This window comes from Lemur catta, chromosome 7, assembly GCF_020740605.2.
Source record: "Lemur catta isolate mLemCat1 chromosome 7, mLemCat1.pri, whole genome shotgun sequence".
Lineage (NCBI taxonomy): Eukaryota > Metazoa > Chordata > Mammalia > Primates > Lemuridae > Lemur > Lemur catta.
Window position 1 is genome coordinate 104,712,126 of NC_059134.1, and position 17,419 is coordinate 104,729,544.

The window sequence follows — 17,419 nt, forward strand, 5'->3', positions numbered from 1 at the left end:
AGGCCACATGGTGGGCCCAGCCTGGTTCTCATGTCCTCTGCTGCCCGCTGCCCTAGATGTCCAGTCATCCTCCAGGCTCTCCAGGCTGGGGTGCTGTACCCTGCAGCCACATCAGTTGTGACCAGGTCATTGTCCTGGCCACCCAGTGTCCCATTCATCCACTTCAGTTGTCAGTGGCCAGATGTCAGTGCCATGGACAGAACTCTGGCCAGTGCCCTGTGATCACTGCCCCCAGCGCCAGGCTGTTCCCAGCATGTCCTTCCTCTGCCTCACCCAACATCAGCCCAGCACTGGGCAGCTGGCACCTCCCATGGGCAGAGCTTCAGGGGGAGACTCAGGGGGTGGGTGGCAACCCCAAATCAGCATCACTCCTTCCAATGTTGTTCAAGCCCTTGAGGGCACCACATTGTTCTGCCCGCTCCTGGGGAAGGGCTCAGCAGCCTACAGTGGAGCAAGGGGAAGGGAGCCCCAGTGGCCTAGTGAGGACTGGCCTGTTACGAGGCCAGGACAGGTAAGGAAGAGGCGCAACCACATGTGGCTGCCTTGGGCATCTGATAGACCACGGGTGTGGGTTCATGCTTCCCTGAAAATTGGAGGTGACAGCCCATTTCAGGGCTGGGAGCTCCACTCTGTGCATGGAGTGCTATTTCCCACGAGCGGGTAGACCGGTGCTGGTTAAAGCCCCTGGCCTCTGTCCCCTTCTCGGGGGTGATCCAGTGCTGCTCTGTGCCCGCCAGTCTGCCAGGTGCAGCCTGACCAAGGCCTTGGGCTCCGGGCAGCAAGGCTAAGCCGGGCCCTGACCGTCCGGCTCACAGGCACAGGGAGCAGCTCCGGCTTCAGCCCAGCACTTTCCGGGGCGCCAGAGGGCAGCTGGGTGCGTGGAGGCTGGATTTCTGGGCTTTGGGGACTTGTCCACGCCATTTGTGGCATCGCAGCCAAACTTGATAGCCTGTGTGAGCTCATTTAGTGGTTTAGTGCTCAGAGTAATCCTCTCCAAAGCTCCCGGAGGAGCTCCAAGCCCCAGAAGGCTTTCATCCTCCGTCAGCGTCAGCGCTGGAGCAGGGCCAGTGGGTGGCAGCCCGCCTTTTCCAGGCTATGGTCTGTGCTCTGGGGAGGGTGGGAACAGCTTCAGACACTACTGACCCTCACAGTCCTTCAGACTGCAGCCTAAAGTAACAGCGTGGTCCACGTAGAACGACCCTCACCTCTACACCAACCCCACAAGGCCACTGGCCAGCACCTGGCCCGCTTTCCTGGAAGCCTGCAAGGACGCCATAAGCCGAACAGCAGGAGCTGAGGAAGCACTGCGGGAGGGACTCTGGAGCCCCCTCCCCGCAGAAGGCTGCCCAAAGCCCTGCCCCTCACCGTGCACACAGGCCCAGCTTGGCGGGGCCCAGGGCCATGGGGCCAAGGAGCTGGGTCAGGGTGGGGACCAAGGCCTGGGGTGGAGGGAATGGGCCCAGGTTGCTGTCCCCTCCTGCTCTCCTGGTGATGAAGTGGACAATGACAGACAATGTTGACAACCCAAAATAAGTGACTGAGGCAAAGATCTCAAAGCCAGAGTTTGAGGACACACCCAGGAAAAGCACAAACCACAGATCTGCGACTGTTTTTCTGAAGAGGAATTTGGGAACTTCAGTATTTAAGGGAAGCCTTACAGAAAAAAAGTGAGGGGGGAAGGTAAATGGCTACATCCTGGTGGGGCCCATGAAATCTGCATTTTACATAAGACAAGGTGGATGTTAGAAGAGAAAAAGGCAGTGAAGGAAGCATCTCGCCAATACACCGAGATAGCAGGGTTTGCAATGAAGAAAGAGTTTTTTGTTCGTTTGTTTGTTTTTGAGACAGTCTCACTCTGTTGCCCCTGAGTAGAGTGCAGTGGCATCATCACAGCTCACTGCAACCTCAAACTCTTGGGCTCAAGTGAGCCTCCTGCCTCAGCCTCCCAAGTAGCTGGGGCTACAGGTGCGTGCATGACGCCTGGCTACTTTTTCTAGTTTTAGTAGAGACAGGGTCTTGCTCTTGCTCAGGCTGGTTTCAAACTCCTGAGCCCAAGCCTCCCAGAGTGCTAGGATTACAGGAGTGAGCCACTGCTCCCAGCCAAGAAAGAGTTTAAGACCACAGGGAGCTGAGTGAGAAGTAATTTCTCGAATCCATCTCCCCAAGAATTTGGGGGCTAGGGTGTTTAGAGGTGGTTTGGTAGACAAAGGGCTAGGGAATTGGGCCTGATAATTGGCTGGGGGTGAACTCATAGAGTTGGGAAGCAGACATTGTCTTCTTGTGCTGAGACAGTTCTGGGTAAAGAGGGTCACAGGACCTATGATAGCAGTTGAGCTATGATGATGCCACTGCACTGTAGCCTGGGCGACAGAGCAAGACCTTGTCTCAAAAGAAAAAAAAAATCATCTAACAAAAGCCTGAAACAACCTAAATGTCAACCAATGGGAAAATGGAAAACTAAACTGTGATATGGTCATACAATGAAATCCTGCCGCGCACAACAAAGATAAACCCCACAGACCTTACGCTAGGCGAAAGAGGCCACGCAACAGAATCCATAGCATATAACTCCAGTTGTATGGGATGTAGAAGCAGGCACAACTAATCTGTGGTGCTAGAATGGTGTGTGCCTTCGAGGGTATTGACTGGGAGGAGTATGAGGGAACCTTCTGGGATGCTAGAAATGCTCTACACCTTGATCTAGTGGTGGTTTCTCTGCTGTGTACGTGTATGAAAGCTCACTGAGATGTGCACTTCCCAGTACACATGTAACACCTGGATTTAAAAACAGATTTTAAATCAAACCCTCAAAATTAAAAAACAATAGATGAGGTAATAGTTCTTTGGTTGCTGTTTTGTTTGTCGGTTTGCTCTCAGCGAAGCAGGCATTCTCTGCCATGCATGTGATTCGGTGATTTGGAACATGGTAGGAGGGCCCTGCCAAGGCTCCCGAGAAACAGCCCCTTATGCACAAAGACTCAGGTTAGCCTTTATGATTTGCTTCCAGCTCACCTGCACTGTGTACAGAAAACATACCTAAGATTTCAAGCCACTGGAGTATGTTGATGTTCCTGGCCCCGCACAGGACCGATTCTGTAGGTGCTGCACGTGTGCTTGAGAAGAAAGTACATTTTGCGGTTGTTTAAACCTTCAGTGCTATTCTGATTATCTTCTCTGTGTAAAGGACTGTGTCAAAATATTCCACTATAGATTGGGAGAAAATATAAATGAACCCAACTGGCAAACATACACATACACACAAAGTAATTGCTGTTTGGTCTATTTCTCATCATAATTCCATCATGTTTTGCTTTATATGGTTTTCAGCCATGTTGTTAGATGCACACAAATTTAGAATTTTTATAACTTCCTGATAAATATTGAACCTTCCATGTTAACTAGTTTTCCTCTATATTTTAAAGGTTTTGGTTTCTGTTTTGAGATGGGGTGTGGCTGTGCTGCCCAGGCTGTCCATGTAGGAGCAGGGCACTTCACAGTATACGTGTAACACCTCAATTAAAAAGGTGGCTATTCACAGGTGCAATCATGGCACACTGCAGCCTCCAACTCCTAGCCTCAAGCTGTCCTCCCGCCGCAGCCTCCCCAACATTAAAGGGTTTTTTTAAATTTTATTTATTTACTTATTTATTTTGCTTTAAAGTGCTGCTGGCCTGACTTTAGTATAGATGGGCTCGCTTTCCTTCAGTTAGTACCTGTGTGTCGTATCTTTTTCCATCCTTTTACTTTCAGCCTTTCTATATCCTTGTGCTTTAAATGTGTTCCTTGTAAATAGAAAAGAATTTGATTTTCTTTGTTTTTCATTAGGACATACTTTGCCTTTTAATTAGTGCACTTAAGTCTATTTACTTTTATTTTGAGATAACATCTTGCCAAACTATGATACAAGATCACAGCCAGGATATTGATGTAGAGACGATATCTTGATCTGTTTAGAGTTCCCAGTTTTAGCAGATTGGTGTTTGTACATCTGTGCGTGTGCGTGTGTGTGTGTGTGTGTGTGTGTGTGTGTGTGTTCAGTTCTGTGCGATTTTATCACCTGTGCAGGTTAACATATCCACCCCTGCCAAGACCCTGAACAGCTTTGTCACCACAAGGATCCCCGAGGTCACCACACCCCCCTACCTCCCCCTTCCCCCCTCCCATCCTTAATCTCTGGCAACCACTAATCTGTTCTCCATTTTTATAATTTTGTCATTTCGAAACTGTTATATAAATGAAATCCAATAGTATGTAACCTTTTGGGATTGGCGCTTGTTTTTTTTTAAGCGAGTGTAATTCTCCAGCGTCATCTAGGTCGTTGCCTGTGTCCATAGTTGTTCCGTTGTGTCACTGAGCAGCAGTCCACGGTGTGGACTCTTTCGCCGCTTACTCGTTGAAGGAATTCTGAGTTATTTCTATTTTGGGGCTATTAAGAATTAAAACTGCTATGAACATTCACATATAGATTTTTTGTGTGTGAACATGTTTCTGTTTCTTTGGGATAAATGCCCAAGAGTGCAATTGCTGGGTTGCATGGTAATATGCACGTTTAGTTTTACAAGTATTTGCCAAACTGTTTCACAGAGTGATCGTACCCATTTGCATTCCCACCGGCAGAACATAAACCATCCAACTGCTTTGAGTCCTTGCTTGCATTTGGTGTGGCCTTGAGTCTTTTAGCCATTCTGACAGGTGTGTAGTAATATCTCACTGTGCCTTTAATTTGCTCTTCCTTAGAGGCGAAGGCGGTTGAACATGTGCTCCTTTGGCATCTGTATGTTATCTTCAGTGGCATGTCTGTTCATGTCTTTTATCAATTTTCAAATAGAATTGTTTGAACTTTTTTGTACTGTGGAGTTTTGAGAGTTCTTCACATATTCTATTAATAGATACTTCATTGCATATATGGTTTGCTAATATTAATATTTTCTCCCACTTGTAATTTCTCTTTTCATCCTATTAATAGGGCATTTTGCAGAGCAAACATTTTTATTTTTATGAGGTGAAATGTATCCATTTTTCCTTTTTGGATCATGCTTTTAGCGTTAGGTCTAAGAATTCTTTGTCTAGCCCTGGATCCTGAACACTTTCTCCCATTTTCCCCTTAACGTTATATAATTTTACATTTCACATTTAAACCCATACTCCATTTTCAGTTAATTTTGTATAAGATGCGAGGTTAGCTTGACATTTTTTTTTTTTTTGCTTATGAAATTCTAATTGCTCCATCACCTTCTGTGGAAAAGGTTATTTTTTCTCCATTGAATTGTTTTTGCATCTTTGTAAAAAAAATCAAAGGAAATTCTGACACATGCTACGGCATAGATGAACCTTGAAGACATTGTGCTAAGTAAGTAAAATGGCAGTCACAAGAAGAAAAATACTATATGATTCTACTTATGTGAGGTACTTAAGAGTAGTCAAAATCATAAAAGCAGGAAGCAGAATGGTGGTTGCCAGGGGTTAGGGGAAGGGGATTGGGGAGTTAGTGTGTTTAATGGGTATAGAGTTTTGATTTTACAAGATAAAGAGTTCTGGAGATGGTGGTTATGGTTGTACAACATTATGAACATATTTGACACTACTAAATGATACACTTGAAAATGGTTAAGATGGCAACTTTTATGTCGTGTGTATTTTACCACAATTTTTAAAAGTTTATGGTGAGTCGTGGTGGCTCATGCCTGTAATCTCAGCACTCTGGGAGGCCGAGGCGGGAGGATCGCTTGAGGTCAGGAGTTCAAGACCAGCCTGAGCAAGAGCGAGACCCCCGTCTCTACTAAAAATAAAAAAATTAGCCGGGCACAGTGGCACATGCCTGTAGTCCCAGCTACTTGGGAGGCTGAGGCAGGAGGATCGCTTGAGCCCAGGAGTTCGAGGTTGCTGTGAGCTAGGCTGATGCCACGGCACTCTAGCCCAGGTGACAGAGCAAGACTCTGTCTCAAAAAAAAAAAATTTTTTTTTTAAATCAGTTGGGCATCTCTGTGTGGATAGTCTAGTTACATTTAATTTAATTGCTAATACATTTGTGTTTCAATCTATCTTATTTTGTGCTATTTGTCCTCCCTCGTCTGTTCTCTTTCTTTTCTTTCTTGCCTTCGTTTGCACTGGTTGAGTACCTCATTCCATTTTCCCTTCTACCAGTTTATACGACATACACTGTTTCTATTCTTTTAGGGTTACCCTAGAACTGCCACATGTGTTCGCCTCCTTGCTTGCTTTCTTGTATCTCTGTTCTTCTACTTGTGATCGTTCACCATGTGCCTGAAGACCGTCAGTGGGCAAGTGCAAAATGACCACAGATTCTTCCCGTTCCCATGCACAAGCCCCTCCACGATGTGGTTTTGCTGTTCTGCCCATGAAGAGAGAGCGTATTTCCTTCCCCACTTCCTGCATCTGGGCTTGGCCACGGGGCTTGCTTTGGTCAATGGGATTTTAGTAAAAGTGACACGAGCAGGGGCCTGGAAGGCACCTGGGCATTGAGACCCGCCTTCTCTTGCCCTGGAAAACCTGCCGGCACACGGCCAGGCTTGGGCTGGCCTCCTGGAAGCTGAGAGACCTTGTGGGAAGAGACCCCAGCCCTCCGAGCTGATGCCCCTGGTCAGAGTGAGGCCCCGAGACCATCGAGCCTCAGCTGAGCTGGCCCAGCCCATAAGAGCCACCCAGCCGAGCCACAGAAGCAGCAAATAAGACATGTGTGTTGTTTTCAGCCAATATGTGTTGGAGTGGTTTGTTGCATAGCAAATAACAAATATGTTTACTTCAATTTTAGGCTTTCTTGGACCCAGTGATATCAGCAAACAGAGAGTAACTCTGTGGTGCCAGAAACGTTCAGCACCTTGGTTTGGTTGTAGTTACACACGTGTACAGGCGTACATATGTAAACATTTACTGTTGTACACTTAAGATAAGTGCATTGTATGTAAGTTATAGCTCCACTAAAAAGTGGAAAATAAGAAAAAAAACAATCTACTCTCTTCTCTCGAACGTTTTCTAGTCCTGTAACAGGGAAGCAGACGTGTAAATGAGCATTCTTAACACAGCACAGAATGCACTCTGGGCACCTGGAGGCCCAGATAGTGCTTTGGCTACGTAGAGGGAAACGGGGGACACAGCCTGTGTCCAGCCCGTTCACAGAGAGGAACAGATGTTCCGGCGTCAGAGTGTGAGGGGTGTGGGGAGGAGACAGACTAGGGGGAAGATCTTGGCGCGCTCAGATGCAAAACTACAGGCAATGCGGGTTGTGTCTTATACACAAAAGATACAACTGCCAAAGCTATTTAGGAGTGTTAATTTTATATGGCAACTTGACTGGGCTGAGGGATGCCCAGATTGCTAGGTAAACTTTATTTCTGGGTGTAGCTGCGAGGGTGTTTCCGGAAGAGATGAGCATTTGAATTGGGGGACTGGGCAAGGCAGATGGCCCTGCCGGGGTGGGCGGGCGCCGTACAGCCTGCCCAGGGCCTGAATAGGACAAAGAGGCATAGGAGAGTGGAACTCACTTTTCGCCTGACTGCTGGGGCTGGGATCCATCTTCTCCTGCCCTCAGACGGGGGCTCACACCATCGGCACTCCCGGTCCCCAGGCCTTCAGACCCAGACTGGAATCCAAACCGTCGGCTCCCCGGCCTCAGGCCTTTGAACCACACCACCGGCTGTCCTGGCCGTGTGTGTCTGCTGCTGGTTCTGCTTCTCCGGAGAACCCTATCACCCCGTCCAAGCAGGAGAATCGCACATCGAGGGCTGTGCCTGAGAAAATAGCTTTTCAACCTATTTGATGTGATTAGAATAATCAATCTGGCTTTCATTCTTTTTTTTTTTTTTTTATTTCAGCTCATCATGGGGGTACATAAGTTTAGGTCATATACATTGTCCATGTCCCACCCATCCCCTGGCTTTCATTCTTAAATAATATGTTGATTTTCAAAACTGAGTAATAAAATAAAATTTGGTTTAAAAGAACTCTACTTAGAGAGAAATTGCAATATAATAATATTTCTTTGTTTCATATTAGACTCAAGGGACTGACTGATGGCTTGGCTAAAAATTTCGAATTTCAAGTTTAGCCAGAGGTCAATTCACTTTCTATTCCCCCCCCCTTACTGTTAGGTGAGATGAACATATCAAAGAAGCAAATTGTGTTTGATTGCTTGTTTGTACAAAAGATATGGCAGAAGAAGAGATGCTGTCTTTGTAAGACGTTCAAACAGCACCAAAGATAATGGTGACGCTAGTGCCTTTGAAGCTGGGTTTTCAGCCATTTATCGAGCACTTACTGTGTGCTGGGCACTGTTGGATGTTTCAGATGCATTATCTCATTTAGGGTTCTGGCTCGAGATCACACAGCAGAGCTGGGACCTGAAGTCAAGCTCAGCAACTGCTCTCTTAACCACTGCACTCTCCTACCTCTGCAGCGTGAACGAGCCGCGCGGGAAAAGGAGCTATCGGAATGTGGACCGCTGGTCTGCCAGCCACACCGGGATCACAGTCAGGAATCAGGGGGCCATCAAAGGAAAGGCTCCAGCTTGAAGGATGTGCCTTTATCCCAGGTGCTGACAAACACCCTGCCAAGCAAACTCGGGGAAGACTGCAAACCTCGACTTCAGAAACCAGACCCTGGGAAAGAGCTCCTTACGCTGCAGTGTCTGAGCCTCGTAAACCACTCACCTTCTGTCCCGAACTGACGCTTGATGGTGTCCATTTGCTCCCGAGGTCCCGATTCTGTATTATCTCTTGCTTAACTCAGCAGCTTGAAACACCAACCATTCACCATCTTTGTGTCTGAGTCAGAAGTTCAGGAGTGGCTCTGCTGGGTGGTTCTTGCTGGCGTCTCTTGCAAGGTTGCCACCAAGAGGGTGGCTGGGCTGCAGTCGTGCAGGCTTGCCCGGGTGGGAGGGTCCACTTCCAAGATGACTCACTCACATGGGTGGTGACTGAGTGCTGGCTTTGGCAAGAAACCTCAATTCCTTCCCACCAGGACCTTTCCACAGGGCTGCTCGAGCATCCTCACAACATGGCGGCTGGCTTTACCAGAGCATGAGACCCGAGAAAGCAGGATGGAAGCCACGTGTCCTTTCTGTCTTGGCAGTCACACGCCACCACTCCCACTCACTGAGTCTGGCTCACGCTCAAGATGTAGGGAATTAGACTCCAAATTTTGAGGGAGAAATTGTAGAAGGATTTGTGGACATATTCCGAAGCTATCACAGTCTCAGCTGAAGGTGCAGGAACTCAACTCCAAGAGGTGGGCATCTGTGGGCTCACATGATCTAACAAGGGAAGGGAAGGTATGGAGCGGGACTCTCAGGGATTGGAACCAGGGACCTAACTTCTCATTCTCTCTCTCTCTCTCTCTCTCACACACACACACACACACACACACACACACACACACACATACACACCTGCTTTCCTTGGTATGTGAGCTCCACTCTCTCAGCTGTAACCAACACCATAGTCTGCTCTGAATTCACATTCTCACAGCCTCTTCACCAGAATAGAAATTCCAGTCCCAAAGGAGGGAAGGACTCGGTTCATGTGCTCTTGGACCAATCACTGTGGCTGGGGCTGAGGTGCTGTGTTTGGCTGGGCTTGGATCATATGCCAGTCTCAATCCCTGTGTCTGGGGCACAAGGCCTAGTACCGGCAGGGGACTCTGGGGCAGCAGGGTAGAGGAAGAGAGCTGGGTGGCCATCCCAGTTGTGAGTGCAACTGTTGCCTTGGCTGCATTTATGAGCCAAAGGTCAAAGCTGCCCTATTTTTGGAATAGCAGGAAAAAGCAACTGCTTCAAACTCTCAAAATGGTAACTTTCCACAGGAATGGCCTAGTTGGTAGATCTATTTGAAGACTTAAATGTACTGAGCCTGAACCTACGAGAGGCCACTGTCTTCTCATTGTGGACACACTTTTAAACCAGAATCCAGTCGCGGACACGGCAGACAGGTGGGCCACAGCCTCCACTGTGTCTCCTCCCTGGACACCTGCTCTTAAGGACAAGGCTCCTGACATTGAATTTAAAGGAAGCAAACAAAACTCATGCCTGCATGACCCAGGCAACTTTCCTGACCTTATCTGTAGCAGAAAGTCCCATCAGGAAACACAAAGGTTCCTCTCTCACCCTGTCCAAAGTCTTCCAACGGGAAGGTTTACAGTTCAATTGTGGTTTCATTGATAAAAACAACTCTCAGAAAAACACTGTAAAGTGGGGATCTTAAGACCTGCCAAGTGTCTGGCCTGTAGGAGGAGCTCGGTCAACAGTATGACACTTTGTGACAACCCCAGCCATTGGAAGAACAAACGGGCCCAGAGAGCGTCGACCACTTGTCCAAGGCCACACGTCTGGGAAAGGGCAGCATGAGCTTCAACATCTAGTTGCAAGGTCCCCGACCAGAGCGGGGAAGAGTCCTCAGGCCACTCAAGGAGGAGAGGGGGCGGGGAATGGAATCCACAGAGCCAAGCTGGAGCCACCTGAGACCTTGACCAAGCAGGGAACAAGTAGCATGGGCAGAGGCGAGGCTGGGAGGGACGGAGGCCCCTGGGCTGAGATCTGACCCCAAGCAAGGCCTGGAAGCATCATCAGTTTTTCCGCCTGAGGTCTGGAGTCGCTGCCCGCTTTGCTCCTCCCCCTGCCCCGCTCGTACCCCAGAGCCCTCAGTCCGGGGGATTTGCCACCAAAGGGCAAACCCTCAGGTGTGCTGACGCTGGACCCCATGGTCTTCCCCTTCTGCCCCATCCTGAACAGCAGCTGGCCAGGGACCAGGAGTTCCTGCTGAGACCGGCAGCATTTAGACTGTAATGGCATGTCCTGCCTCCGGCTAGGGTGCCAAGCCAGTCACTAGTCTTTAAATTGTGAACTAAAATAAAATATTCAGCTCCCCCCGATGACTGAATGGACCCCCTCTTGGCCAAGGGGACCCCAGAAATACCCGAAAGCTGAGTTGCTGGCCATGAGAACAGAGGTCAGACAGGCCTTGTCATGCCTCCTCCCTCCTTAGAGACGTCATTTGTGACTCATTACCAGGCCTAAGGCTATGCAAGGCAAAGCTTAAACCACAGCTGCAGGTCCTCAATTTACTGAACAGATCACTTGAGCCTATGTCCAGTATGTGTCCGGTGGCTTGTCTCTGATTCACAGACGTCCTTATCTTAAAGCATTCCCAGCCTGTAGACAAAGCTCCATTTCTTTAACCCATTACAAATGAAAGAATCTTCAAACCCACCTATAACCTGCAATGCCCCGCTCAAAGACGCCTGCCTTAACCGGCCAAACCAATGTACGCCTTCCATGGATTGACTAATGACTTTTCTTGTAATTCCTGTCTCCCTGAAATGTATAAAGCCGGACTGTGACCCAGCCATGGGGAGACCACCTGCTCCAGGCTTCTTGGGCGCGGCTCCAGGCCATGGTCGCACGAACTCTGCTGGGAGTAAACCTCTTTATTTTTCAAATTTTGGCTTCTTTTCCGCTGACAAAATGTTCCAACCTTCAGACCCAAACCAGTCCCACTCCCACTCCCACCCTCATGAGCTAAAGCCCAGCCTTTCTCTTGGGGGTCCTGACCCTATGTAATCAGGGGAGTGACCAGCGTCCCCAGCCCCCGCAGTCACTCTGTACCAGAATATAAAGGATATGAAACATAGTAGCTCGAGCCCCACCCACGGCAGCGTTGATTCCAGGACAGGCTCTGGAGCCAGAGAGCCTTGATTCAAAGCCTGACTCAGCCTCCTTCCAGCTGTGTGACCTTGGGCAGGTTACCTCACCTCTCTGTGCCTCAGTTTTGTCATCTTGAAAATGGGGATAATCGTAGCTCCTACCAGGTGGATTCTTGGTGAGGACTAAATGAGCTAATATATGTGAAGTGCTTGGGGCATTGCCTGGACGAAGCTCAGCCCCTCCCTTCAATATGCTGCCAGGGAGTCCCAGCCACATGTCCTGGGTGTTACCTTTCACCTCTCCAGCTCGAGGGGCTCCCAGCCTCTCCCCAACCTAGCCGTCTGGTCACTCCCACACCTTGTGCACCAGCTCATGCCGGTCCCCAGCTGCCCAAACAGGGGCCCAGCCACTCCCCAGAGTCCCTGTTCCCGGCCCGAGGGAGCCTCCTCTTCATCCATACTGTCGAGGTCTCAGAGCCACACAGTCAAAGTGCCCAGCCCAGTCGCCCTAAAGAACGACAGAGTGGTTGGCTACAGGAAGCTTTGAAAGGAGCAACTTTTCTCCTCCTGCTGCCCTGGGATGTGCAGGCTGTCTGAGCGGCCACCGGGCCTGCCCCGTGGCCTCCCACGGCCACTGTCTGCACAGTGAGACACTGAGGCCTGGGAGTCCAGCGCCGCCCGTGACGGCGGCCAGCAGGCTGCCTGCGCCCGTGCAGCAGGGCGCCCGCGGCACACCCCAAGCCCTCCCCAGTGCTCAGGACGAGGCACGCAGTGCACAGAGGGGCTCGCAGGCTCGCAGGCCATGGCTGCAGGCCCTTGGCCCTTCCCAGCAGTGTCCCCGGGGAAGGGTTCTGAGAGCCACAGGGCAGGAGACCCCCGGGCTGCTGTCTGCCTTCTGGGCAGCGGGAGCAGCAGGGTTTCCCTGAATAATGAGTGTGCTCCACTTTCCTCTTGGGGACCACCCAAAGGGCTCAGCTGTCCTTCTGCAGAAAGCAAAGCCACCAGTCAGCCCCCCGAATCCTATGTACATAAGACCCCCCCATGGAGCCTCTGCTGGTGTCTCAGTCAGGCCCAGGCTCCTCTGAGGGGCAGCTGGGCCCCAGCCTGGGAGTGTGGAGCCCAGAACATCATCTTGGCCCAACTACTGAGTTTCTCAGTGAAACTCTCTGGGCCTCAGTTTCCCTATTATAAGGCGTTGAGTTCTGTGGTGCCCAAGGCCTCCTGAGAAGTCATAGGCTGATTCCTAAAAGTCCTCTTCATATCAACTTTCCTGCTCAAAAGCCTGCAGTGGCTCCCCAGTGCCCTGGGAATCGGCCCCTTTGGCCGGCAAGGCCTCTGCCACGGACACCAGTGCCCCTGCCCACACAGCCCCCCAAGGGGTCCCTGCCAGCCTCCAGCTCCTGCCCGTGCCCAGGTCATCCTGCTCATGAGGCTGGCCTCCTGCTCTCGCTGGCCCCCGACACCCTCCCATCCTCCTGTTCCGAGGACCACCTGCGAAAAAGCCTGGGAATCGCTTGGCCCAGGTTTGAATTCCAGCTCTGCCATTTAGGACCTGTGTGGCCTTGGATAAGTCAGCTCACCTGTCCGAGCTTCGGCTTCATCCCAGAGGGGATTAGATGAGACAGTCGTCTAAGTCCCCAGTGTGGGGCCAGCACGGGGTGGGCGCACCAGGCCTGTGAGCTCAGACAGGTTTCTTTTTTTTTTTTTGAGACAGAGTCTCACTCTGTTGCCCGGGCTAGAGTGAGTGCCGTGGCGTCAGCCTAGCTCACAGCAACCTCAAACTCCTGGACTCAAGCGATCCTCCTACCTCAGCCTCCCGGGTAGCTGGGACTACAGGCATGCGCCACCATGCCCGGCTAATTTTTTCTATGTATATTTTTAGTTGTCCAACTAATTTCTTTCTATACTTTTTTAGTAGAGACGGGGTCTCGCTCTTGCTCAGGCTGGTCTCGAACTCCTGAGCTCAAACGATCCTCCCGCCTCGGCCTCCCAGAGTGCTGGGATCACAGGCGTGAGCCATCTCGCCTGGATTCAGACAGGTTTCTGATGGGGACACTCTTGTCAAACACCACTGGGTTGATGAGAGAGCGGAAGGGAGGGAGAGGCAGCAGCAGGTGGGACACAGAGTCAGCTCTGGCTGGTGCAGAGAAAGGGGAGTCAGCCACCTCCCCCGGGGGCAGGGGACACAGAAATGAACCAGACCCAATCCCTGCCCTCAGAGGAGGACTGTAAGGTTCACCAGAGACCAGAGAGTAAGCCAGGCCCCCAGGGGCACCCGAGCCACTGCAGGAGGGAGGGGTGGGGAGGGAGTGTTGGGTGGGGGGGTCCCAGGGGCCAAGGCTGGGAGAGCGTCACTGAGCGTGTCTGGAGAGCTGAGAGGCAGCGTAAGGGTGAACAGGACAGCGACGGGTGGGGAATATTCTGAAGGGCCACACGGGATGGGCAGGGGGTGGTCTTCACCCTGAGGGCAACAGGTCTGCACAGGGAATGACGAACATTCTAGAATTTTCTGACCCCAGATTACCTAATAGCTGGCAAGAGGTGCCAGGCAGGCTCAGGGACCACGGCCGGAAGTGGCCACAGCAATTCAGGAAGGAGAGGATGGGGGCCCTCAGGGTTGGGGTGAGGCCCACTCGGACTGACAGAGCCTTCCTGGAACTGGGGGGGACCCTCGGACCCCTCAGTCCACGAGCAGCAGGAGGCCACCCACAGCTCCAGGCCACCTTTGGCCCCCACTTGGGCCCTTCTGGCTGCCTGCTCCACAGGCTGGTGTCTGTGACCTTGGGTAGCATGTGAGAACAGGGAACATTCACACAGTGTGTCGCTCCCGAGGGTACGCGTGCACACTATGTGCGAGTGTGTGCGGACAATGGAACTCACGTGGCCGGCAGCTACTGCCCGCTTTGCTCACAGCTGTCTTTTTCGAGGATTGAGACCTCCCGGTTGCTATAATGGTGACATCCTGCAAGGTGAACCCCTCCTGCGAGGTGAACCCCTCCTACAGGCAGTCCCCTGGGTGGAGCCTGCAGGTTTGGCACCTTTAACTCCTCTGTGTCTCCAGACCGCTCTGGGGCCCAAAGTCCAGCCTCAGACTCTCGCCCTGCACGAGACAGCGCAGGAAGGGGCAGAGGGTCCCCTGTGCCCACCCCTCAGTGACCACAGCACAGCTGTCCTCTCACAATTTGTATTGGTTGCCAAGGACAGCCCCTCTCCCAGGGGAGGCCAAGTGGATTCATATCTTGCGGCTGCCAAAGATGGGGCGGTTCACGTGCTCAGGGGAGGCCAGGAAGGCCTTGAGCTTGGGCCGGGCACTGAGGCGCGCCACGTAGGCGGACAGCAGGGGGAAGGTGTCCAGACAGCCCGGCACCAGGACCTGGTGGGCCAGCAGCAAGTCCAGCAGGTTGTAGTCGGCGAAGGAGATCTGCAGGGCAGGGGGCGAGAGGGGCTCAGCCAGGTCAGGAGGGAGAGAGGCTTCAGAAGCCAGACACTGGCTGCTCCCCAGCTCTGCCTCTCCTCTGGTGAACGGGCCCACTCTGGGCCTCAGTTTGCCCTTCTGAGAAATGGACCTACAATGGGCTGGGAGAGGCTCACCTGGTCACCCACGATGAAGGCCTGCCCCCCCTGGTTCTGGGCCAGCAGGGTCTCAAAAGGCTTCAGGTGCCCGGGCAGCTCCTGAACATACTGGGCTTTGCCCTCCTCCTGCAAACGGGAGTGATCCCAGCTGGGGACATGGAGCAAGGCTGGCCAGGGTGACCTCCTGGCCCCGATCACCTTGTCCCAGAGCACCATCCCTCACTCACGTAGTTATGGTGGATTAGGTGGCCACAGCGCTTGCGATGGTCTTCTACCCCATCGTTGACCATGTCCACCAGCGCCGCCTCCCGCTGGTCCTTGCCATAGAGCCCTGGGTCAGCAGCCAGGCAGCCCGATCAGGTTCTGTCCTCTCCCCCAAAATCCTGAAAGCCTCAGTCCTGGGCCACCAGGACCCCTCTCCGATCCCTCGCTTTGGAGGGCCTTCTCTGCCCACCTCTGCTGCTCCCATCTGCGTGGTGTGAGGACTCTGTAGGCCCACACGTGTCTTCTGGGTCCCTGGTACTTGGGCATTCCCTGCCCAGATGGCACCAACCCCACATCTGCCCCCACAAAGGGAGGACCAAGCCTCTGATGTGTGCCTCCCTAGGCCCAGAGGCGGCTGTCTGTGTGGCCCTGGACAGGACTCAGGTGGGAGGGCTGCTGTGTCCATATGCACTGCAGGACACCATCAGGGCAGGAAGACAAGGTGACAGGCCCAGTGGGGGACCTCTGTCCTCACCCTTGGGTCCACAGAAGTCGGGGTAGGCTGGGCCTGGACTGCTCCCGCTGCTCCTCTGCCCCCTTCCATGGTTGCCATGCCCCCTGGGACCCTGGGCTTTCCTGGACCCCACAAGCTGGCCAAAAGGAGACAGCATGTCCCTGAGCCATGTTCCTGCCACTCCTGAAACATACCACAGGCCAGCTTACTGTGAGCGTGGGTTTTCCAGATTCAGACGTGACGGAGAAGAAATGGGCAGGGGGGTCTACTTGGAAGCCCCTGGCCCTATGGGAAGTGGCTCCTGGCCTGCACCAAAGCACTCATGAGGGTTGGTGGCCTCCTCTGCACTGCTGTCCAGGACATGGGTACAGCAACCCCCCTGGTGCTGCCTGGCTGGAGGCTCGCCCAAGCTGCACAGCCCCTGCCCTTCGGGAACCCAGGCTCTGCACCTTCCTCTAGGGGCCACTGGCCTGCCCTCCAGCAGGGTAGGACTTTGGTGGCTGCAGGGGCAGCAGCTCAGGCCCCAGGACGTCCTGCCAGGTACCTATCAGGTACCTTTCTGGATTGGGCCACCTGAGGTCTCAGGACTCACCGAGGGAGCGCCCCAGGTGACGCAGCATGGCACTGGACTGGTACAGGGTGAGGTCTCCATCCTGGAACTTGGGGAGCTGCCCATACAGCTGGGGGGAGACACGGCTCCATGAGGGGCACTGAGCCTGGCTGCCCCCACCCTAGTCCTGCCCCCCCAAGGCCCAGCCCCCACCCCAGCCCGGACATGGTCACTCACACAGGAGGCCTTGAGTGAGCCCTGCCGCCAAGCCTCTTTGGTCACCACCTCCTCCTTCCAGCTCTGGCCCTGGTCCGCCAGTAGCATGCGCAGGGCCTCACAGCGCCCTGATGTGAGGGGACAGGACAGGGGCATGGGGACTCCGGGAGATACCCAGCCTTACAGCGCCCTGAGGAGGGGTCAGCAGGGTGGGGAGGGGACACGGAGACAAGCCGGAAACCCTAGCGTGGGAGCTTCCTAGGGAGAGGATGGAAGTGTGAGGAAAGGGCAGAGTCCCTGACCCAGCAGTGCCTTGGAGAGGGGGACACGTGGAGAACCCAGCCCTGCAGGGAAACAGCGACCCAAAGAGCAGCCCGTGGCCCTAGGCGGCTGCAGCCCTGGGGAAGGCAGGTGCAGGCCCGCCCCCTCCGGCGCCGGCCCGGCCCGGGGACGACCAAACGCCCCCCAGTGCCTTTGGTCCTCCTGCCAGAGCTAGGCCGCACCTCGGGCCGGGAAGTAGACGATGGTGTAGGGCGGCACTAGGAAGACAGACAGACAGGACGATGACCGCGATGAAGGAGGACACCCGCCGGGGCAGCAGGGCCCGGGGGGAGACAGCTGGGGCCAGACCCGGGACAGGGCGTGGCCCCGCCCCGCCCCCACGGGGCACCCGGTACTCACTGGCAGAGCAGCAAAGCGCAGCAGGAAGC

The 17,419-nt window shown here is 53.0% G+C and overlaps 1 protein-coding gene across 1 annotated transcript; it reads right to left on the reverse strand.

Moving 5' to 3' along the window:
- Positions 1 to 14,822: 14,822 nt before the first annotated feature.
- LOC123642836 (glutathione S-transferase P-like) lies at positions 14,823 to 17,419 on the reverse strand. The gene is made up of 7 exons (XM_045558313.1): positions 17,391 to 17,419; positions 17,213 to 17,248; positions 16,731 to 16,837; positions 16,536 to 16,623; positions 15,453 to 15,556; positions 15,244 to 15,351; positions 14,823 to 15,073 (listed from the first exon to the last, which is right to left on the reverse strand). Coding segments are annotated over exons 1-7 (633 nt in total). The 5' UTR covers positions 17,392 to 17,419; the 3' UTR covers positions 14,823 to 14,884.

What these genes read in the sequence shown, in the direction of transcription:
- LOC123642836 (XM_045558313.1), bottom strand. An exon ending in GCTCACTCAAGGCCTCCTGT is followed by an intron (nt 16,624 to 16,730) that starts GTGAGTGACCAT and finishes GTCTCCCCCCAG; the next exon opens with CTGTATGGGCAGCTCCCCAA. An exon ending in ACCTAATCCACCATAACTAC is followed by an intron (nt 15,352 to 15,452) that starts GTGAGTGAGGGA and finishes TCCCGTTTGCAG; the next exon opens with GAGGAGGGCAAAGCCCAGTA.